The 24400-nt window shown below is 36.2% G+C and overlaps 1 protein-coding gene across 2 annotated transcripts in view; it reads left to right on the forward strand.

The window, feature by feature from the left end:
• Positions 1-5774: 5774 nt before the first annotated feature.
• The window catches only part of BRDT (bromodomain testis associated), a 49418-nt gene continuing 30792 nt past the window's right edge, over positions 5775-24400 (forward strand). The window contains exons 1-11 of one of the 2 annotated variants that reach the window (XM_059900046.1): positions 5775-5969; positions 6726-6863; positions 8613-8727; positions 13076-13245; positions 13923-14276; positions 16674-16802; positions 17631-17819; positions 18432-18598; positions 18675-18964; positions 19058-19171; positions 19597-19740. In XM_059900046.1, coding sequence (XP_059756029.1) covers positions 5781-5969; positions 6726-6863; positions 8613-8727; positions 13076-13245; positions 13923-14276; positions 16674-16802; positions 17631-17819; positions 18432-18598; positions 18675-18964; positions 19058-19171; positions 19597-19740 — 1999 coding nt within the window. In that variant the 5' untranslated portion in view covers positions 5775-5780. The remainder of the gene's footprint in view (positions 5970-6725; positions 6864-8612; positions 8728-13075; positions 13246-13922; positions 14277-16673; positions 16803-17630; positions 17820-18431; positions 18599-18674; positions 18965-19057; positions 19172-19596; positions 19741-24400) is intronic. The other variant, XM_059900037.1, reaches the window with a different exon arrangement.

Genomic DNA, 24400 nt, shown 5'->3' on the forward strand with positions numbered 1-24400 from the left:
GCCTACATGTATTTGTCAGGGATGACTGAAACATTCACAACAACCCCAAAGGCTCTCTTTTTCTTAGCAGCTTAAAATTTCACTCTATAAGTTGGAATAACCTATAGAGAACAATTAAACATCTAGCAAAATTTAAATGCATTGGCCCAGAAATTGTCAATAGAAATAAATCCAGTAGGCCAGGCCAAAAGAAGAAAGGAAGAAATATATCCAATAGGTATTGGCATACGTATGCAACGATATATTTACTTATTAATGAGTAGATATTCATTGCAACATTGCTTATAATATCCATATGTCCACATCCATAAGATTACATACTGCGCAGGCATTAAAGAGGGAGGGGGCTGCTCTGGGACATTTTCTAAGATGAATTAAGTGTAAAGAACCAGTTTCTAAAAGGATACACAAGAAATTGCTAAGAGTAAGGAGGGGGATCTGGTTGGCTGGGGGACAAGAATGGGAAAGGAAACTTTGTTGTATCCATTCAAACCATGTGAATGTTAAAATTCAAATAAACTTGTTTATTTTTTGAAATCCATAAATGATATATTATCTTTAAGAATTTCTCCAGAATTCCCAAGATTATTTTATAATAAGCTATTGTGTGGACAAAAGGGATCTGATTTTCAGGCAATTTGCCCATGGAACCGTAGAATGATTGTTGACAAGGTGATGCTACATTATTATGTGATTATCTTTATCAAAGTAAACCAGAACTTTTAATAATCATTTATAATACATTGTTTTTGAGCAGTTGTAACTGGTGGTTGTTACATAACATTCAATTCTTAGTGACATTAGATTTCATCTGCCCATGGTGTCTTTCTTTTTAGAAATATATCCATGGGTAAAAAATGTTTTGAAAGCAGAAATAACAATAAAATGACAGCTCATCATAACCATTAGAAACAACAGTGGATTTTCACATAGGCAGTATAGGCCACGGATTATGCATAGTTCCCAGTAGACTTGTAACTCCATAGTTCAGTATGTTGGAGTGTAAGTGATTTTAGAGAAAATCTTGAAGTAACCAATCTATTTAAATGACAAATTACTTCTGACACCTTACTAATTGTGACCTACCATTATGTCAATTAAGGTGAATCTTTTAGAGGGTATGTTGCTGGACCATTATGCTGGCATTTTTTGTTTACTCTTAATAATTAAGAGTAAAAGCTAAAAATAATAAAAGAAAGTCTTTAGAGAATGTAAAATAAAATAGTGAATGTAAAATAAAATGTAAAAAGTCTTTAGTGAATGTAAAATAAAATAGTGAAATTGGCAGCTATCTAACAGAAATTTGCCAAATATCTTTTAAAGCCACATAGCTCCTTTTTAAAAAATTTTAAATAAGAAAGAAAAGATTAAAATACTTTGAACAGTAAGACTGGGATAATTACAAAGAATATTTTATAAAGGGGATAATTCCCAGCTCTCTATTACTGGACAGAATTTCATCTCACACAAGAAACCAGGACCTCTAGCCAATGCAGAGCACTTCTGAGATCATCATCAGATTACCAAATATTAGCTATTCTTTTGCCCAATGATAATTATCAGAGCTCTTGTCCATGGTCAGTCCATCTGCAGCCTTCAATCGCAGTGCACTTTAAGTTTATTATTAAAAATTTCTGACATATAGAATAACGGATAAAGTAGTAACAAAGGACACCTGTATAACTACCAACAATTGTCAACATTTTGCCATGTTTGCTTGTCTATATAGGTTTTTCCCCAAAACCATTTAAACATATTTCACAGATGTGGCTATTCACACCAAATTTTTTGAGCATGTATTTAAACTTTTTTTTCCTTACATAATTACCCTACTGTTCTCACACCTATCAAAATGAACAATTCCCTCAATTTCCCTAGTCCCCAAAAATGTCTTTAATAGTTGATCTCAAACCAAGATTTGATATAGGATGATGGTAAGTTGAGTTCAGTTGTTATGTCTTTTTTTTTTTTTTTTTAATATTTATTTATTTATTTGGCTGCATCGGGTCTTAGTTGCGGCACGCAGGATCTTCGTTGCGGCATGCGGGATGTTTCGTAGTGGCGAGTGGTCTGTTCATTGTGGTGTGCAGGCTTCTCTCTAGTTGTGGCATGTGGGCTCCAGAGGGCGCGGGCACTAGAGCGCGTGGGCTTAGTTGCCCCGTGGCATGTGGGATCTCAGTTCCCCGACCAGCTATCGAACCTGCGTCCCGTGCATTGGAAGGCGGATTCTTAACCACTGGACCTCCAGGGAAGTCCCCAGTTATTATGTCTTAATTTAGAGCAGTTCCTCATTTTCTTTAACAATCCTGCTTTTTATAAAAGATGGGCCATTTGTCTTATAAAATATTCCATTTTCTACATTTGTCTCTTTCCTTATGATTTTTGTTTCATTTGTTCTAGCACTGTCAAAAAGCTTTTCTACAATGATGGCAGTGGTCTATAGCTGCACTGTCCCGTACAGTAGCCAGTAGGCATATGTGGCCATTAAGCACTTAAAATGCTGCTGAGTTTTTATTTTATTTATTTATTTATTTTGGCTGTGTTGGGTCTTTGTTTCTGTGCAAGGGCTTTCTCTAGTTGCGGCGAGTGGGGGCCACTCTTCATCGCGGTGCGCGGGCCTCTCACTGTCGCGGCCTCTCTTGTTGCGGAGCACAGGCTCCAGACGCGCAGGCTCAGTAGTTGTGGCTCATGGGCCTAGTTGCTCCGCGGCATGTGGGATCTTCCCAGACCAGGGCTCGAGCCCATGTCCCCTGCATTGGCAGGCGGATTCTCAACCACTGCGCCACCAGGGAAGCCCTCAATGACTTTTTAAAAAATTGTTTTAAATTTATTTATTTATTTATTTATTTATTTATTTATTTATTTTGGCTGTGTTGGGTCTTAGTTGCTGCGCACGGGCTTTCTCTAGTTGTGGTAAGTGGGGGCTACTCTTCGTTGCAGTGTGAGGGCTTCTCATTGCAGGGACTTCTCTTGTTGCGGAGCACGGGCTCTAGGTGGGCAGGCTTCGGTAGTTGTGGGTCACAGGCTCTGGAGCACAGGCTCAGTGCCTGTGGCGCATGGGCTTAGTTGCTCCACGGCATGTGGGATCTTCCCGGACCAGGGCTCGAACCTGTGTCCCCTGCATTGGCAGGCGGATTCTTAACCACTGCACCGCCAGGGAACCCCCCTCAATGACTTTTTATTGAGTTCTAGTTCATATTTGTATAAGATGAGGAGAAAAGTGAAATGATGAGATAAAATTATAAATCATCTCCAAGTTAATTCATTTTAATGTAGTGGTTTGAAACCTGACTACACATCAGAATGTCCAGGGAACTTAAAAAAGAAACAAAACTGATTCTCAAGCTATATCTCCAGAGGTTTGAACCTAGGCATTGGTTTTTTGTTTTTTGGGTTTTTTTGGTTTTTTTGATAGGTAAGAAGTGGATTTATTTTGAGAGATACACGTTCCATAGACAGAGTGTGGTCCGTCTCAAAAGGCAAGAGGACCTTGGGAGATGGGCCATCTCAGAAGGGCATTGGTATTTTTTAAATGATCCACAACACCTCACACCCATTACAATGGCTACTATTAAACAAACAAAGTAACAGGTGTTGTGAAGATGTGGAGAAACTGGAACCCTGTAGATGGTGGGAACGTAAAACAGTGTTGCTGCTGTGGAAAACAGTATGGGATTCCTCAAAAATTAAAAATAAAATTACCATATGATCTAGCAGTTCCACTTCTGCACTCTGGGGATATATCTCTAAGTATTAAAAGCAGGGTCTTGAAGAGATATTTATACATCCATGTTTTTATAGCAGCACCATTCACAATAGCCAAGAGGTGGAAGCTACTCAAGTGTCTGTCAATGAATGAATGGGGAGACAAAATGTGTATACATATAATGGAATATTATTAAACCTTAAAATGAAGGAAATTCTTACATATGCTACAATATGGATGAACCTTGAGGACATTATGCTAAAATAGATAAGCCAGTTACAAAAAGACAAATACAGTATGATTCTACTTATGTGAGATTCCTGGAGTAGTCACATTCATAGAAACAGAAAATGGAATGGTGGTTGCCAGGGGCTGGGGAGAGGGGAGAATGAGGAGTTGTTTAATAGGTATAGTATAGAGTTTGGGTTTTGTGCGATGAAAAGGTTCGGGAGGTTAGTTGCTCAAAAATATGAATATACTTAACACTGCTGAACTGTACACTTAAAAATAGTAAATTTTACGCTGTATGTAGTTTGCCACAATTTTAAACTAAGAATCCACAAGTGATTAATATGCAGCAAGGGCTGAAAACTAACACTGCTTTAATGAAAAAAATAAAAGGTAAACTGGCTACATGTTAACACTGAAAAATGGACAATTTATTTAATAGTCATACTTTGCTGATACACTTGGTAGTACCTTTGCTCTTTTATCCTTAAAGTAATAATGTTGTCTAGGAATGTTAGATACCATCTTTCTGAAATACTAGTGAAGCTTTAAACTATTTTATTTTAGGTGTAGAAATATGCACTAAAGAGTAGCATATTAACACTTGTCATTTTTCTTCCTAATAATTCGCTTTTATTTTTATTATTTATTTATTAATTTTATTTTTGTCTGTGTTGGGTCTTCATTTCTGTGCAAGGGTTTTCTCTAGTTGCGGCAAGCGGGGGCCACTCTTCATCGCGGTGCGTGGGGCCTCTCACTATCGCGGCCTCTCTTGTTGCGGAGCACAAGCTCCAGACGCACAGGCTCAGTAGTTGTGGCTCACGGGCCTAGTTGCTCCGCGGCATGTGGGATCTTCCCAGACCAGGGCTCGAACCTGTGTCCCCTGCATTGGCAGGAAGATTCTCAACCACTGCGCCACCAGGGAAGCCCATAATTCGCTTTTAAAATAAATCACTTTATTTAAATTAGCCAGAAAAATTCCTTTGCCTTTCTCCCTTCACTGATTAATAATTGTAGAATAACTATATACTCAGATAGTTATTCTTTAACCATCTCTTTAACATTCCCTGTTATTTCATTTTTACCAGGAATTTATAGACTTTTCCTGCTCAGACCTCAATTTGTGTTTAAGAAAGGCAGAAAGAAATTACTGTAAAAGATTGGAATAACTTAAATCATCCAAAATGGAGGCATACATAATGAAACAACTTTTAGTACTTACATAGAAAAAGGTTCGTATTTATTTACAAATAAATTTATCATTTGGCTTTTCTTTTTTTCTTTTTTCTTTTTTTTGCTGTCCTAGTCATGATATGCTTTAAAATATGAAATCTGCTACTCTTTTTTTTTTTTTTTTAAACTTTGGGTTTGTTTATTTATTTATTTATTTATTTATTTATTTATTTATTTATTTTTGGCTGTGTTGGGTCTTTGCTTCTGTGCGAGGGCTCTCTCTAATTGCGGCAAGTGGGGCCACTCCTCATCGCGGTGCATGGGCCTCTCACCATCACGGCCTCTCTTGTTGTGGAGCACAGGCTCCAGACGCGCAGGCTCAGCAATTGTGGCTCACGGGCCTAGTTGCTCCGCGGCATGTGGGATCCTCCCAGACCAGGGCTCGAACCCGTGTCCCCTGCATTGGCAGACAGATTCTCAACCACTGCGCCACCAGGGAAGCCCGAAATCTGCTACTCTTGAAGAAAACTTTTCTGTTCCTATAAAAACCATTTTAAAGGTGCTTTGAAAATAACTGTTTTTTTGCTGTTTGTTTTCTGGTTTCTTTTTTTTTGTTTTTTAGGGCACGTACCTATAGACAACATTAGAATATAAGGACTTGAAGCAGTTGAGAATGTCTCTGCCAAGTCGACAAACAGCTATTGTTAACCCTCCACCACCAGCGTATATAAATACTAAGAAAAATGGGCGATGGACGAATCAACTGCAGTATCTACAGAAAGTTGTCCTGAAGGCTTTGAGGAAGCATAATTTTTCCTGGCCTTTTCAGCAGCCTGTGGATGCTGTCAAACTAAAGTTGCCTGTGAGTGTGTCTTATAATTATGTTAGTTTAAAACAAGTAAAACCGTATAAATATCCTCTGATAGAAATAATATTATGAAATATATTTAACTTAGTAAACAAATTATTCAGCACCACTAAAGAATATCCCGAGTATTTTTTCCTAAAACAAAAAACTCATTTTTCTGAGCACTGAAATTCTCATTTTAGCAAGTTGTGGTAAATTGTAAGTATCAACATATGCTTTCTTGTTTATAGCATATGTCCCTTGACCTTTTGGTGTAAGGTTGTCATAAGTGTTCCCTTCTCCAAGAAGTCACTCTTGACACGTCCTGACAGATTTAGGTGTTTCACATACAGAATTCAACTTTAGGTCTTATATTAGGAATTTTTAGCCATCTGATAACAGAATGGTTAAGTAATTTGTAATATAACTAGTAAACTGTAGAGCTGGGATTGTACTCTGGATTTGTCAGACTTCATAAATTCTAGTTTCTTTTTCTTCATGCCCTAGTTATTTTCCAGGATGGTTCTACTCTTATATTATTTCGTTATTCTTTCTTTATTGGCTTTTTTTTTTTTCCTTCTCTCTGAAGAAAAATGCCATGGTAATCAACTTTGTTTCTCATCGCAAAAGGTTTTGGTTTCTATATTATCGCTTTTAATCAATTGCTCTCTCTAGTTACAGGTGTATAGCTTCTTAAATTTCTTTGTGTACCAATTGTTGTAGTGAATTCATTCTTACTACTAACATTTAGAATTTCTTCTTACACCATAGGATTATTATACCATTATAAAAAGCCCAATGGATTTAAATACAATCAAGAATCGCTTGGAACATAAATATTATGTGAAAGCTTCGGAATGTATAGAAGACTTCAATACAATGTTTTCAAATTGTTATTTATACAACAAGGTCTGTAAGCCTTATGCTATACTTGCTAATTCTTTGCTCTTACATACAGAGCAAAGAGATGTGTATAAACAAGTGTGCTGATTTCAAATTTCAAGTCTTGATTTGGGGTACATTCCATATTTTTAAAGATAATGCTTTTTACTTTATTTCCTAATTTTCATGTATCAGTATTCGTTCATTTTGCCATATTTTTTGCTGTATTTTTGTCTGAATAGCTATAATGGCTTACTATGTTTTAAAAAATAAAATACTAATGATTGCTGGTTTCTGTAAATAAAGTGTTATCTCAAAATGTTCTCTACTACACTTCTGCCATTTTAGTTATAATATGAATGATAAATCTTATTATACACTAAACTTGGTTAAATTTTTATGGTATGGATCTGTAGTTATAATCTAAGAAGCCAAACAAATGACATACTTATTTTTTCTTTCAATAAATTTATTTATTTATTTATTTTTGGCTGAGTTGGGTCTTTGTTGCTGGGCGCGGGCTTTCTCTAGTTGCGGTGAGTGGGGGCTACTTTTTGTTGTGGTGCGCGGGCTTCTCATTGCCGTGGCTTCTCTTGTTGCGGAGCACGGGCTCTAGAGTGCAGGCCCAGTAGTTGTGGTGCACGGGCTTAGGTTGCTCCACGGCAAGAGAGATCTTCCCACACCAGTGTTCGAACCTGTGTCCCCTGCATTGGCAGGCAGATTCTTAACCACTGCACCATCAGGGAAGCCCAAATTACATACTTCTAAACTTCATACAAGTTAACTTAAAGATCAGACATATTGTGTTATATCTCAGTAGTAGTTTTGCATTTGTGTTAACGTGTTAGCCTGTATGATAATATATGTGGACACTTTGAACTTAATCTTCACTTTTGTTTTCATCCATAAAATTGGATTTGTGTATTCAGTTTTCCTCCATATAGGATTCCTGTTTCCCTAAGTACTGCATCCTTTTCAAGCTGTTCTATGCTATCTAAAAATTTTAAAACTTATATTCCATTTATTCAAAATCACTAGTGACACTGAAATGTAATAGAAATGTTGGTTTAGTTTCCAAGGTAATCATCAGTGCCACCTTATGTATAATAGATTTAAGACTATTAGCTAATATGAATTTTTTAAAAATCAGAACTAATGGTATTCTGAAAGTACCATTGGCAAATTTCATTTTAATTTAATAATTGTAAAGAGTCCTCTTACATTTAATTTTTTCAAACAAAATTCAGTAATTTTCCTGAACTACCTAACTTAGAAACAGGTGTCTGCTTTAGGCTTTGCTTTGTAATTTAGTTTTTTCTCAGTAGTCAAGTAAAGCAAGATGAAGACTTCTAAGCAGATAGTTAAGATTTAAAACTTAGCTCTACAGTGTCACTTTATTGCTTAGTTAATTGAAAATTGAATCACATCAGGTCAAACCATGAGGTACTTTTTACAGCTATGAACAAGTTTTGCTTTAACCTATTTGTAAGGTAGAAATTCTAATTTCTAATACCTTTTTGTATTAGTAGGATTGGTTGGATTTTAACCCTCTAGTGCTCAGAATGGCATCCTCAGTCCTTTTTAGAAGTTATAGGGGTAGGATGTTAGAATTTTAAATGTGAGCTGCTATACTTAATTTAGAAGCGATAAATACTGTTTAGTAAATACTGTCTAAGAGTACTATGGCACTGCCTTCACTAAGGTAGCCTGAATTACAGAAATTTGATACAGTGACCATACTGTGTAAACTTATGTTACATTTTATATAATTTCTAGCCTGGAGATGACATTGTTCTTATGGCACAAGCTCTAGAAAAGCTGTTCAAGCAGAAATTATCTCAGATGCCACAAGAAGAGCAAGTTGTGGGTGGTAAGGAAAGAATGAAGAAAGGTAAGCAAGAAAAGGTTTATGTTCTCTTTTTTTCTCTTTTTCATATATATTTGAATGTGTGTGTAAGTATAATGACTAGAATTAAATCATAAATCCCTGGGAACTCCCTGGCGGTCCAGTGGTTAAGACTTGGCACTCTCACTGCCAAGGGCCCGGGTTCGATCCCTGGTCGGGGAACTAATATCCTGCAAGCCATGCGGCATGGCCAAAAAAATTAATAAATAAAAATAAATAAATAAATAATAAATACCTGAAAGGAGGTAGATGTCTAGAAGTCCTTCTACATCTAAAATGTCCCTTTAAACAATCTGCTAAACCTTGAGCTCAAGGATGGCTATCATACAAGATTGGGAAGACTGTATAGATTATGGCCTTGGAGCAAAGTTTCCTATAGAATAGTGCCATTCACATAGTAGGCACCAAATAATTCATAGTTGCTATTACTATTTTAGTGGATCATGTATCTGTGCTATACTAATTAAAAGGGCCAAAATTGCCAGCTTTTCTCTGTATCAGAAGATCCCATAGCTAAGAATGAAGTGTTGCTGTTGGGTCTGAAGATTCTCTTTTTCTAGCTCTTAACTCAGAACTTTAGCGGGAGATGTTTTACAGCTAATAATTCTAATATTTAAATATGAAGTTATAAAATTAATCTTAAGTATTCAGATTGGTTTATTGTAGAGGTTAATCAAGATTGTCATACGTCAAATGTTGGTTTATCTTTGGGTCACTGAAGCTGTAAACCTTGGTCAAGTTCCTTAATCATTCCATGTTAGTTTCCTCATCTATAATATCTGGAAAATATTTAGCTTTCATGGTTGTAAATTTTTGTAAAGTATATGTTAAGTGGCTGGGACATATGAGACTTGTACCAATTCAGGTGATGGTTGAGGTTGTTTTATTGATAGTATGATGTACTTTTTTGCTGGTTGTTAATAGATCTTTAGGATGGGTCATGACTTATAGCTTGCTTTCCATCCATCCTGTGAGATACTCGCTATTTAATAAAGTTTTTATTTTATTATTTTTGGAGAAGATTGATCGTAAGTCTACAATATGAGCATAGGTTTCCACAAGAGGTTTAAAATAAGCACTTGTGAGGCAAAAAACACATAGATCAGTATGTTACTTAAATTGTTAAAAACAAGGTGATAATTATTGCTGACTTAAAATATTATCTCTAGCAAGGTGAAAATTACTTACCTTTAGAATGTTTTCCTTTAAAACAACACTTTAACAGTTTCTTGATGGTTAAGTTGTAGCTACTTATTTCAGGTGCTCAGGTTATTGCTAAAAGCATAGGTTTCCCTTAGATGAAAGTTCTTTGACTTTGTTTTTCTGTCAGTACCTACTTGGATGTTTGTCCCTATAAGGCACGTACTTTGGGACTACAAAAAAGTATAACCACCCTAATTCTCAATTTAAATTTACATTTAAGTTAGAAATAAAACTTCTTAAAATAATGCAATGCATTACAATAAGTGTCGGGTGAAATTACACGTGGTGTGTGCTATGGTTCAAGAGTGAGAAATTGACTTGCACTGGAAAAGCTGGGAAAGGCTTTAGAGGTGATAGAACTTCAGTTTGGCCTGGACAGATAGGTAGGATTTGGCTTTGGTGTGAAGGTCTAGGTTTCCAAGTAACTTTTAGTAGGAGCTTTCTACTGCCTAAGTCATGTCATTTTTTTATGCACAGTGGTAGGGAAACTGCCATGTGACAGTAGCTAGTCTAAATAATGTGGTTACATGTTGATACTTTATGGCAAAGAAAAAAAATTTTTTAAGTAGTACTTTGAATTGAATTGGTGTTGATTTACTGATTGAACAAATATTTCGGTACCTCTTTTGTCCCAGAACACTGTTCTGTATTCTTGGGATATATCAATGAACAAAACAAAAACTTTTGCCATCTCGGAGTTTACATTCTAGTAGTGAAAGAGAGACATACATGATAGGTTCAAACTAGGCCTCATTGAGAAGTTAAGATTTGAACAAAGAACATTCCAGGCAGAGGGGTCAGCTAGGGCAAAGGCGTTTTCCCTTCCATCACTTTTGGCCATTGCCTTCATTTATGACCTGGATCTTGCTTCCCTCCTTACCTTCTTAAGGATTTTATTCCTTTGCTTATCCCCTTTGTTTCCTGCGTCATTAATCTTTCATTCTCTATCAGGTTAGTTTTATTATACTATAAACATGCTCTAGTATCTCATCTTTAAAACTCACCTTTTCCGTATATCCTTCTAGCCACTGTCCTGTTTTTTGCTTTCCTCTTACATACTCATGAACTCACTTCAGTATAGGTTCTAGCCTTACTACATCGCTAGAAAGGTTCTTGTCAGTAGTCTTTATGTTGCTAAATTTAAGTAATATTTTTCTGTTCTCATTTCTTTATCCCTATCAGTTGCTTTAGAAGGCTACTGTCTCTTGAAATGCCTTTATTTCTTGGTGCACACTAGTTGTGAGGGTTTGCTTCCCATTCTATAGTCTTCTTGGCCTTATCATCCTCTTTTACTCAATCTCTAAATATTGAGGTATTTTTTAGGGCTTGATATTAGATATTTTCGTAAAGTCCATCTGTGTTCTGTTAACTCCCAGATTTATAGAATTTGGAGAGTCAGGGATGCTATATGTTATATGTCAAATATGATAATGACATGGAAAAAATAAGAGAACTAAAGAGTAGTGGAATAGAGAGGGTTGCTTTATATAGGGTGGCTTGAGAAGGTGACATTTGAGTAAAGCCTGAAGGGAGTGTTGAAGTGAGCCATGAGGCTGTCTCCTGCCAGGCAGAGCAAATAGTCTGCTTATGGTTACCAAACTTGGGGACAGCAGGCCAGTAGTCTGGAGTGAAATAAGTGAGGGGAAGGGTGATAGAAAGTGAGGTTGGAAGGAGCGCAGAGGTAGGGGGAAAAAGTAGAGAGGTCATATGGTTCCTTACAAGCCATTGTGAGGACTTTGGCTTTTACTTGGAGAGAAGATTAGAAACCACTGGACATTGAGCAGAAGTGTCATGATCTTATTTGAATTTTAAAAGATCCCTTTGCTTGCTGTTTTGAGAATAGACTATAGGATGTAAAAAGCAGAAGGAAAGAAGGCCTTGTAGGATGCTACTGCAGTAATTCAGGGTCATTACCACCTATAATAATAGTTGGATTCTGGATAAGAAGATAGAGCAAAAAAGTTTGCTAATGGATTGGAAATTGGGTTTGAGAGAGAGTGGAGTCACAGATGACTCCAAAGTTTTTGGCCTGGGCAATTAGAAGAATAGAGTTGCCTAGATGGAAGGATGGGCTTTTGAAATACGGTCATCCCTCAGAATCCACAAGGGACTGGCTCCAGGACCCATCCTGGATACCAAAATCTTCGGATGCTCGAGTTCTTTATATAAAATGGCATACTACAGTGGTCCCTCATATCCGTGGGTTGCCTCTGAGTGTTGTATCCAAGGTTGGTTGAATCCGCAGATGTGGAACCTATGGATACTGAGTGCTGACTGTAATAGATTTCAAGGTGATGTGATCCAAATGTCTCCAGTCCTAGCGCTGTCTGGGAACATATAGGGCAAAAGAACATGCACAAATGTTCCTTTGATAAGAGAATTATGTTCACATGTGTTGTTCTTTGTTAGCCAGTGATGGGACTATCTGAAACAAATGTCCTAGAATATTTATGCAGAGCATTCTGAAGACCTCACGTAGTACCATATAGTTATCACCAGGGTGTCTGAAATTTTTGCTCGGGTTTACAGCAACCTGAAGCTAAAATCACAGAGCTCTGTTAGTCTGAGTTTAAGCCACGCACCTTTTTGAATAAAATTGATAAACCTACCATTAATATAACAGGTTTTGAAGTCTCCAGTATTATATCTAAATCAGTCTAACACTGTCAGCAAGTATGTGTGGGAGGGTTTCAAAGGGGAATGGGAGTGTAAACTGTGTTTATATATATTTTTTAAATTAATTAATTTATTTATTTAGTTTTGGCTTGTTGAGTCTCTGTTTCTGTGCGAGGGCCCTCCCCAGCTGCGGCAAGCGGGGGCCACTCCTCATCGCGGTGCGTGGGCCTCTCACCATCGCGGCCTCTCCTGCCGCGGAGCACAGGCCCCAGACGCGCAGGCTCAGTAGTTGTGGCTCACGGGCCTAGTTGCTCCGCGGCATGTGGGATCCTCCCAGACCAGGGCTCGAACCCGTGTCCCCTGCATCGGCAGGCAGACTCTCAACCGCTGCGCCACCAGGGAAGCCCTGTGTTTATATTTTTAAAAGCTGAACTAAATGTATTAAAATAGAATGCTAAAAGAAAAATAGTTTTATGTTTTACTCAGATACTGACTCTGGTTCACACTTTACTAGATACTCAACAGAATGTAGCCATTTCTGTTAAAGAAAAACAATCCCTCAAAGCACTGGAAAAAATACTTAAGCAGCAAGCAATTCCCTCTGTATTTCCTGAAACATTTATTTCTCCTTCAAACATGGCACAAAGTGCTCTACTGAACTCTGCCTCACAAACAGGCACCCAAGTAAGTTTACTGTAGCATTAAAATGTTTCAGTGTAAGTTTGTTATGATGTCTGTACCTTTTTTTTTTTTAACATCTTTATTGGAGTATAATTGCTTTACAGTGGTGTGTTAGTTTATACCTTTTTTTAAGTTGATGAGAAAATTGATCTTCAGCATACAGCAGTCAATCTTTTTGTCTGTGTACATTTTGTGAACAGAGACCTGGGAGGCAAACCAAAGTTTAGAGATTTCTTAGGTAGAATTTGAACTGATTTAGTATCTTTGTAGTATTAATATCAGTTGTCCAACTACTTTTTTTTTTCTTTTTTGGGTGATATAACTTTTATTGGCTCACAACTTGGTGGGTTGATAATTTTCTTTTTTGAAATTGTATACCCTAGCTGGTTTCAGGTATTCAGAAACTGTTTTTGATATAACCATGACTTTTTCCCCCCATCTTTCATTGGTCTCAAAGGTTTGTACCAGACAGTTCTTTGGGATGTGGGAAGGAAATATCTGAACTATTTATTTTACCTATGGAAGAAAAACTAACCTTTACTAATATTTAAACATGGAAGACTTAGTGCTAAATATCATTTCCTTTTTTTAACTGATAAGGGTAATGATCAAAGTATGAAAACTGTTGCTCTGAATGTCACCTTATATATAGTTTTTGTTTTTAAATTGTTTTGTTTTATGTTACAAAGGATGTGAAGAGGAAAGCAGATACAACAACTCCTACAGCTTCAGTAGTTAAAGCAAGTGATGAATCTTCCCCAACACTTACAGAAAAAAAATCAGGGAAAATGCCACCTATAAAAGAAAATGTGCTGACAAATGTTTTGACGGATTCTCAACAACAATATAAAGTTGTAAAGAATGTTAAAGTAACCGAACAATTAAGGCACTGTAATGAGATTCTTAAAGAAATGCTTGCAAAGAAACACTTGTCATATGCATGGCCCTTTTATAATCCTGTCGACGTTAATGCTTTGGGACTCCATAACTACTATGATATTGTGAAAAATCCAATGGATCTTGGAACCATCAAGGTAAATGTTGTGTTAATAGGAGGAACTTCTTTTCTTGATTATAAAAGTAATCTTGTCATCATAAATTTAAAATTCAGAAAAGGATAAAAGAAAAAATCACCAGTAGTCATACCACCTGAAGTAATCATGGGAACATTTTAAAGTGCATCTTTTTATTTTCTTCAGTTCAAACACATTCATGGTTATTTACCACAATGTTTGAGTTACAGTATGTAATACAACTCTGTACCCTGAATTTTCACTTTGTAGATATTTTCTTGTTATATATTAAAAGTATTTTTAATTTGCATAATTATAATACAAAAAAGGTTTTTTTGCCAAGGCATTTATGTGGTTTCTAATCCTCTCTGCATTTTTTGGTCTTCTGCCAGATTGGTAAGTTTTCTTTATTGCTGATTTGGAAGCTTTAAATTATTGGAAAAATTTAATTATGTATATTCATTTTAAGGGAAACTACTAAAAGAGTAGAACTGTAGCATTTTCAAAATGATGCATTATCTCTGTGTTCCTCCTGAATGACTACTCATTGTACTTCGTGTTCTTTATTATTGTCTAGAAGTTTGGTTCTTTTAAACACAGTTTTGTTTTACTATTTCATCATCAACATTGTTTATTAACATGTTACTAATTTTTGTGCTCACCCTCATTTCTTGCTTCTTACTCTTTCCCCTCTTTGTTTTTCTTTTTGCTGAAGTGCCGACATCAGTGGTTCTTCCATGAGCATTTATAGGTAGTAAACTCTTAATAGTCTTATCTCTGAAAGTGTATTTTGTCTTTATTCTTGAATGGTTCTTTAACTGACTATGGAATTCTAGAATGACCAGTTATTTTCCCTCAGCCCTAGGACAATATCCTTTGGCATTTATTGTTGCTGCTAGGAAGTCTGCTGTCAGTCTACTTGTCATCCCTTTGTAGGCAGTCTGTCTTTCCTCTCGCTGGTTGTGCATTTAATTTTATTCATCTTGATTGGAAATTAGCACTTTCAATCTGAAGCTCATGTTTTAAGTTCTAAAAAAATGTTAAACATTATCTCTTCAAAATATGCTTTTCTACTTTCCCCTAATACTTACATGAGAGGTCATGAAACAATACCTGAAATAGGTAAACCTGAGCTGAGTCTTAAAGGATAAGTAAGACTTAGTAAGTTATAGCATCGGTCCCCAACCTTTTTGGCACCAGGGACTGGTTTCGTGGAAGACAGTTTTTCCACGGACGGGTCGGTGGGGGCATGGTTCAGGCAGTAATGCGAGCGATGGGGAGGAGCAGATGAAGCTTTGCTTGCTCACCCGCCATTCACCTCCTGCTGTGCGGCCTGGTTCCTGACAGGCCTGGGGGTTGGGGACCCCTGAGTTATAGGACATTCCAGGCAGGGGGAGCAACTTGGAAGGCCCTCAGATCATAAAAACATCCAGAATACAATATTTAAGCCAACATGAGACACACAATATGAAGCAATGAGTAGGGGAAAATGAGACTGGAAGGAAACGGGCTTGAACATGAAAGACCCTCATTGTAGAGGCCTAGAGCTGGCATTAAACATGAGGATTATGTCCTCATATTTGATTCCTACAGTAACTTCTGTAGCAGCAATGTGGAGACTGGGTTATTTAGGAGGCTATTATAGAATTCCAGGGATAAGAAGATAGTGACTTTATTTAATTTAGTTCTCTGAAATTATTCCCAGTTGCCAGTGATCTGAGTGGTAGAAAATTATGTTTCTTGTTTTAGTTTTGTGTTTCTTTAATTACAAATGATGTCTGGCATGCTGTATTTTTTTATCGGCCTTTTGTATTTATTCATGGATTGTCTGTTAATATACACTTGTTTTGCCCAGCAGTCTATAGGATTTTCTTGACTGCTCATTTTTCTTTTTATAGTGGCTGCCTCACTGGCTACTCTGCATCCTCACTTCTATCCACTTTATATGCAGCTGCCTAAAAATGTAACCCATCCTGATATTTATCTTCTGTTCAATTTTTAATGTCTTTTCATTCCCAGGAGAATTTTAATACAGTATAAACCTTTCATTTAGATGTTCAAGGCTCATTTAAGGAGTTTATTTATTCATGTTTTCCTACAATCAAACTGGTCTATCCAAGATTATCTGGAAACACTGTTTTTTTCCTGGTTTTGTTCCTGTTCTCTTCTTTACTTGAAACACCCTCCTTTGTCTCTACTTGTCAGAATTCACTGGATTTTTTCAAAGTCTAAAAATACAAAACAAATGTAGCAGAATTTAAATGTTTGTCAAATCTGGATGGTGGGTATCTGGTTTTGGTATTATCTATTATTCCTCTGTATGTTTGAATTATTTCATAATATAAACACTTAACATAGGTGCTCAAATAATTATTGAACTATATTGTTGATGAATCCTGTAATTTTTCCTTAATTTAGGCAAAAATGGATAACCAAGAATATAAAAATGCATATGAATTTGCTGCAGATGTTAGATTAATGTTCATGAATTGCTACAAATACAATCCTCCAGATCATGAAGTAGTTACAATGGCAAGAATGCTTCAGGTGAGTTTTTACTTGTGCTCTGAAAGTGAGTTTTCTCTGAACATAGTTTAAAAATTTTAGAACCATAACTCAAGAGATAAAGAATACGCCCCCCACCCCCGCCAAGTAATAAAGCATAATTTATACTCTTAAAATTGTGGGGGTTGTTTGTTTTCTGAGGCATAGCATCCATTCATAGTAAATCTGTTAATGAAGCTGCCCTGCATATAGAAGGTACTGGGGAAATAGTAGTGAAGAGAGGACAGTAGGTATCTGAGAGAGGGTTGACTGGAGTCAGTGTTCCACTGAAGGGAAGGCTCAAGGACTTCTGAGGCTAAGCCATTGGGAGGTAGTAGAATGATGCACCAGCCACAGGGCAGGAGATCTTAAAAGGACTTCCCCTATATAATCTGAGAGGTCTGTCTTACCTGGAAAAATGGAGAAAAGTTGCTAAGGTTGGTAGGCAGGGAAGCATGAGTCTTATTATATTTCTGGTAAATCTTTTTTTCCTCCAGTTTTATAGGGATATAATTGACATAGTATTAGTTTAAGGTATATGACATTATGATATATGTATGTATGGTGAAATGAGTACCACAAGGAAAAATAGAATTCTCATCAAAATATGACACTGAGGGAATTCCCTGGCGGTCCGGTGGTTAGGACTCTGTGCTTTCACTGTCGAGGGGCCGAGTTCAGTCCTGGTCGGGTAACTGGGATCCAGCAAGCCGCAAGGTGCAGACAGAAAAAAAAAAAAATGACACTGTAATGTACCTTTTCTTAAAAGGTGTTATTGCTGCATTAAATCAGAAACGCAGAAGACCTTAACAGTCTGATTTTCCATTATAGGAGGTTTTCGAAATGCACTTTGCAAAGATCCCAGATGAACCTGTTGAGAGTATGCCTGTATGTTACATCAAAACAGATACCACAGAAACCCTTGGTAGAGAAAGGAGTAGTGAAGCTTCCTCTGCAGATAACTATTCTGGTGATTCTGAAGATGAACAAGCTCAGAGTCTTGAAAAGCTTCAGGAGCAGGTGGTAGTTTATATTGATACAAAGTTTTTATATTCTTTGAGTTGCTGCTGCTGCTGATCTATTATAAAATCCTATTTGTAGATTAAAAGCTGTTATATTTAGATCACATATTAACTGTGACTTTACTTACTTATTGGCACATTTTTTATGTTTAATAGTCTTTTCCTACTCAAAAGTCTATACATCTTAAAATTCTGTTATTTATATTCCTAATCACAATGAGTTGATTCTCATTGAAACAATTTATATGACATAACCTGGATAGTTTATGGATGAGATCTTTATTTAACATTTGTTACCTTTTGTGATAAAACGTTAACCTGCTTTGAGCTCAATCCTGAAAAATCAATGATTTAAGACTTAAGACTGCCTGGAAAAATTAATGATTCTTGGTCTGTTTTTAGATGAATATTTAAGTTTATGGGTTGAGTACATGGTAGTCTTTGAAATTTAACATACGCCTTTCAAAATAATGAATTTGTGAAATGAAATATCAACCTGAAGGAAATGAATTTCACAAAGGATACTGTTGACTTTTGAGTGCCTTCATTTTTTTCTACTGTCTTTAATTATTTAGAGCCATGAATGTTTAAAGAATTTTTCCTTTATCAGCTTAAAGCTGTTCATCAACAGCTACAGGTTCTGTCCCAAGTACCTTTCAATAAGCTAAAGAGAAAGAATGAGAAGTCTAAAAGGGAAAAGAAAAAAGAAAAGATTGATAACAGAGATGAAAATCCAAGGAAAAAGTTTAAGCAAATAAAGGAAAAGTCCAAGTGCAAGTAAGTATCTTTAATGATGCCTTATTAAAATAACATTATCTAAAATACATTTGATTAAATTTAACTTTTGTTACAGTCAGCCAAAGAAGGGGAAACAACAGGTCTTCACTGTGAAATCTGAAGATAAAGATAAGGCTAAACCTATGAACTATGATGAGAAAAGACAGTTAAGCTTGGATATAAACAAACTCCCTGGAGATAAACTTGGGCGAGTCCTTCATATAATACAGTCCAGAGAGCCTTCACTGAGAAATTCCAACCCTGATGAGATAGAGATAGACTTTGAAACACTGAAAGCATCAACACTGAGAGAACTGGAAAAATATGTTGCTGCATGTCTAAGAAAAAGACCACTAAAATTTCATGGTATGTATTTCTTTATATTAGTAGAAATCAGTCTGGTATTTGTGTTAGTTTTTGGTTGTACTCACTCTTTTTTTTTTCTCCTAAATCACCCAGGTAAGAGAATAATGAAGTCCAAAGAAGAACTTCATTCACAGAAAAAACAAGAATTGGAAAAGCAGTTACAGGATATCAATAATCAGTTAAATTCTAGAAAACATCAAACAAAACGTAGGTAGCGGTTTTTAAAATGTTCCTGTAACTATTTAATGTCTGCTATTTTTTTAAAAAATACATTTATTTATTTATTTATTTTTGGCTGCATTGGGTCTTTGTTGCTGCACACAGGCTTTCTCTAGTTGCGGCGAGTGGGGGCTACTCTTCGTTGTGGTGCGTTCGCTTCTCATTGCGGTGGCTTCTCTTGTTGCAGAGCACGGGCTCTAGGTGCATGGGCTTCAGAAGTTGTGGCTCACGGGCTCTAGAGCACAGGCTCAGTAGTTGTGGCACACAGGCTTAGGTGCTTCACGGCGTGTGGGATCTTCCCAGACCAGGACTCAAACCCATGTCCCCTGCACTGGCAGGTGGATTCCTAACCACTGCACCAGCAGGGAAGTGCCTAATGTCTGCCATTTTTAATGTCTTTTCGTATTTTGTAGCTGAGAAAACTCAATCATCCAAGGCCATTGGAAGTGGTTCCCGACTGAGTGAAAGCAGCAGCAGTAGCAGCAGCAGTAGCTCATCAGAGTCTGAAAGTAGTAGCAGTGATTCAAGTTCTTCAGACAGCAGTGATTCCGAATCAGGTTAGCTGTCCCCTTAAGTATACCTCTGCTTGTGGGAAGATATTTTTCTTGTAATATTGGACTTATCGTTTGAAGAAATGTTTGTTACTTACCCAGAATCTATGGTTTGGATGGCACACTTATTATTTAATTGCATGTTGACAATCTGAACTATTTTCCTTAAAAGAGATACTGTGTAAAGTGAAACTTCATATTATACATATGTGACTTACAGGCTTGTAATGTTGAAAATAATTTACTAAAGGTGGGATAGTCTGATACATAATATCAGATCCTAATACCAAAAAATATCACAGAATAAAATGCTGATCTTCACTTCTTTTAATAAAAGATTATTTGAGGACACCTTTCACTTTATTCTCTGATATATCAAATCACTGTAGTGTTGCAAAGTGTGCTCTGTTGTGACAGTGTATTCTGAATTGAATAATCATTTTGAATTAAGAAACCAGTCATCCCAGAAAACGTGTAAAGCAGATTTTTTTCACTTCAGTGTTTTCTTCACTGTAGATTATCGTCCATTTATAGAAAAATGTACTTTAAATTCAGATTCTCAGTTATGCTAAAGTACCATGTTACCTTATATAGTTTATCATCAACTATATCAAGCTTAAGGCATTCGTGTTTCCTTTGTACTCTTTCACGGATGATTGTGTAGTTGACAGGTAATCGCTGCCCCAGGATGCAGACTTGGCAGAGGCATTCCATCATTGTTCACCAAAAGGCACATTCAAATACAGGGCACTTCCGGGCCTAAAATTTTGCTTTATTTTAAATGAGACATTTCTTGTTTGTCATGAAATTCAGCTCTCTTTAAAACATCCCACACAGAATATTGTCACATTAGGAATTCTTACCATTTGTAAGAATATCCCTCTTATTTCAGTCAGGTAGTAAGGGTCTGCTGCCTTGCAGTACATTGTTTCACTTTTGGTTCTCTTTAATTTGTGGTGCTGATGTCTGCATTTTGTTTTTACATTTCTGAAGTATATAGTGGTAAACATTTTTGTCAGAATAAACAGAAGTTGTACTTTTGTTGAAATTTGTCACACTAGAAGATTTTAAAATTAATTTAGGACTCAGATTATACATTATTTTCTTATAGTTGACTTTTTAAGCATAAAAAAGTACTGAAAAAACTCTAAGTTGCATTTAGTATTTTAAATTGTGACTAGCATTTGTAATTTCATCTAATAAAGAATTTATGGCCTAATAAGTTAGAGCACTTTGTCTTTTATTTGTAGAATAAAACTCTTATTAAATTATCTAATTATATATTGACTACTGATCAATAAATACCTTGAGTATTAGCAGAAAAGTACCTCAGAGTGCTTCAATGAAGTACCTTAATTTTAATTTGAATTATCAGTTTCTAATAGAATCTTCCAATATGTTGCTTGAAGGAAAGAATGTTTTTCATCTATTGTGTTCTTAAAATAGTGTAATATATATTATGTTTTCCTAACTTTCTAGCAGAATAACTCAGTCTCAGAATTCTGATTTTAAAACACTATTTAATTTTTATTTCATGACTATTTTATTTTATTTTATTCTTGTTTGATGTCATCTTTTCCAAGTAACTGGGGATGTTTTTAAAAAGACTGTTAAAATCAAGGTCGCAAATTTTTATATTTCAATCTACTCTATGGATAATGTATAGGTTTGTGACACTAAGGTCAGTTTGTCTACTAATATGATAGCATAGTATGAGTTATCACTTATCTTTGAAATTTTCATTGTTTTATGAACCAACTGTGTACTTCATTGGAAAAACACTGTATATGTAGGTTAGGAGTTGCAAATGCAATGCTTACCTTAACAGGGAAAGAACAATTATCTCTTTGCTTAATAAAATAAATTAGTAAATGAAGCAATAGGACCTTTTCTCCTGTTAACTTCAGTTGTACCCTTTAAAATACTTGTAAGGCTCTTGATTTCTAGTGTGTAAGCTAACAGCATTTTTTTAACTTTCCTGAGAACAACAAAAACTATAAGTAGAAGGACTGTAAATTGTGAAAAATAATTAATTCAGACTATATCAATAGCTATACTAATTGTAAAAATAAGCAAAGCATCTACCATTCTTAATTATGCACATGACGTTTTCAAGAAGCAGATGACAAATCCCAAGTCTAAGTTTCAGGGTGAGGGGAAATGGGGCGGTGGAGAAAATATAATTTGTGAAAATTAGATATATTAGCAAAAACTTTATGTTATATAAGTAAAAATTAACTGAAAATGTAAATAAGATTTTGTAACTTTAAAATTTATTACGATTTGTCAAGAGCTGAAACTTAAAATAGGAATATCTTGATTATCAGAACTCTGGTTTTGTTTTGGGTTTTTTTTATAGTCATCTTTTATTTATTTATTTATTTATTATATTTATTTTTGGCTGTGTTGGGTCTTCGTTTCTGTGTGAGGGCTTCCTCTAGTTGCGGCAAGCGGGGGCCACTCTTCATTGCGGTGCGCAGGCCTCTTCACTATCGCGGCCTCTCTTGTTGCGGAGCACAGGCTCCAGATGCACAGGCTCAGTAGTTGTGGCTCACGGGCCTAGTTTCCCCACGGCATATGGGATCTTCCCAGACCAGGGCTCTAACCCGTGTCCCGTGCATTAGCAGGCAGATTCTTAACCACTGCGCCACCAGGGAAGCCCAGAACTCTGGTTAAATACGAGTTTTGATTATTCAAAATAGGACATATGCATATAATTTCATTTCCCCAAAATTTTAATAGTGGAATCTTTTCTGAAAGCTTCTGTGAGAAATTCTTTTCTGATAGAAGGATATTGATCTTGAGTAATTTTTTCTTAATCTATTTTTTAATACCTATCTTCCTGGATTTTTATAGCAACTTGAGACTGTATGCAGTTTTCTTAACCAAGTCACAATCTTTTATAATTTCTGTTATCAAGGACAGCTCTCTAAATTAACTTTTCAAAATTCTTTAATAGTATTGACTCTTAAGGTTCTTCTGTAGTTTTCTTGTATTATGAGTTGCTCTCTTTACTGCAATATTATTCTGTTTAGGTATGTTGAAGTGTTTTAAGGGTGACATCTGTGAAAAACATTTAAATGTTATAAATAGTGTTAGAGCTGTTTACACATTAATTATTATGTTCTATGTAATCTTAAACCTTATTTTATGCATGTTTGAAAAATATGGAGTAATTCTGCTTCATTAATTGGGATTAATTAAATGGCAGGGGAGTAAGTTCCAAGGAAAGATTTATTTTAAAATTTCTTTAGTTATAATTTCAAACAAGATACTAAATCAGTTCCAAGATAGACTTGTAATGAAATCTCAAGTCTTTGAAAAATATAAGCAAGAAATCTGTGGGCTAGAAGCAGTACTTAATTGCAAATTTCAATGTGATTCGATTTTGCCGTTTAAATTATCTTCTTGAGTTACATTGGCATATGCATATTGTCACGTGCCAAGAAGTCAAGAACAATGATTGGGAATTCCCTGGCAGTCCAGTGGTTAGACCTCTGCGTTTTCACTGCCAAGGGCCTGGGTTCGACCCCTGGTTGGGGAACTAAGATCCCACAAGCCGTGAGGCGCAGCCGAATAAATAAATAAATAAATAGATAGATAAATAAATAAAATAAAATCCTATCTAAAAAACAGAACAGTCAGCTCTACCCACCGCCAGAGCCTCCCATCAAGCCTCTTAGATAGCCTCAACCACCAGAGGGCAGACAGCAGAAGCAAGATAAACTACAGTCCTGCAGCCTGTGGAACAAAAACCACATTCACAGAAAGATAGACAAGATGAAAAGGCAGAGGGCTATATACCAGATGAAAGAACAAGATAAAACCCCAGAAAAACAACTAAATGAAGTGGAGACAGGCAACCTTCCAGAAAAAGAATTCAGAATAATGATAGTGAAGATGATCCAGGACCTCGGAATAAGAATGGAGGCAAAGATCGAGAAGATGCAAGAAATGATTAACAAAGACCTAGAAGAATTAAAGAACAAACAGAGATGAACAATACAATAACTGAAATGAAAACTACACTAGAAGGAATCAATAGCAGAATAACTGAGGCAGAAGAACGGATAAGTGACCTGGAAGACAGAATGGTGGAATTCACTGCTGTGGAACAGACAAAAGAAAAAAGAATGAAAAGAAATGAAGACAGCCTAAGAGACCTCTGGGACAACATTAAACACAACAACATTCGCATTATAGGGGTCCCAGAAGGAGAAGAGAGAGAGAAAGGACCAGAGAAAATATTTGAAGAGATATAGTCGAAAACTTCCCTAACAGGGGAAAGGAAATAGCCACCCAAGTCCAGGAAGCGCAGAGAGTCCCATACAGGATAAACCCAAGGAGAAACACACCGAGACACATAGTAATCAAATTGGCAAAAATTAAAGAAAAAGAAAAATTATTGAAAGCAGCAAGGGAAAAACAACAAATAACATACAAGGGAACTCCCATAAGGTTAACAGCTGATTTCTCAGCAGAAACTCTACAAGCCAGAAGGGAGTGGCATGATATACTTAAAGTGATGAAAGGGAAGAACCTACAACCAAGATTACTCTACCCGGCAAGGATCTCATTTAGATTTGATGGAGAAATCAAAAGCTTTACAGACAAGCAAAAGCTAAGAGAATTCAGCACCACCAAACCAGCTCTACAGCAAATGCTA

This window comes from Balaenoptera ricei, chromosome 1 (genome assembly GCF_028023285.1).
Source record: "Balaenoptera ricei isolate mBalRic1 chromosome 1, mBalRic1.hap2, whole genome shotgun sequence".
In the NCBI taxonomy this organism is placed as follows: domain Eukaryota; kingdom Metazoa; phylum Chordata; class Mammalia; order Artiodactyla; family Balaenopteridae; genus Balaenoptera; species Balaenoptera ricei.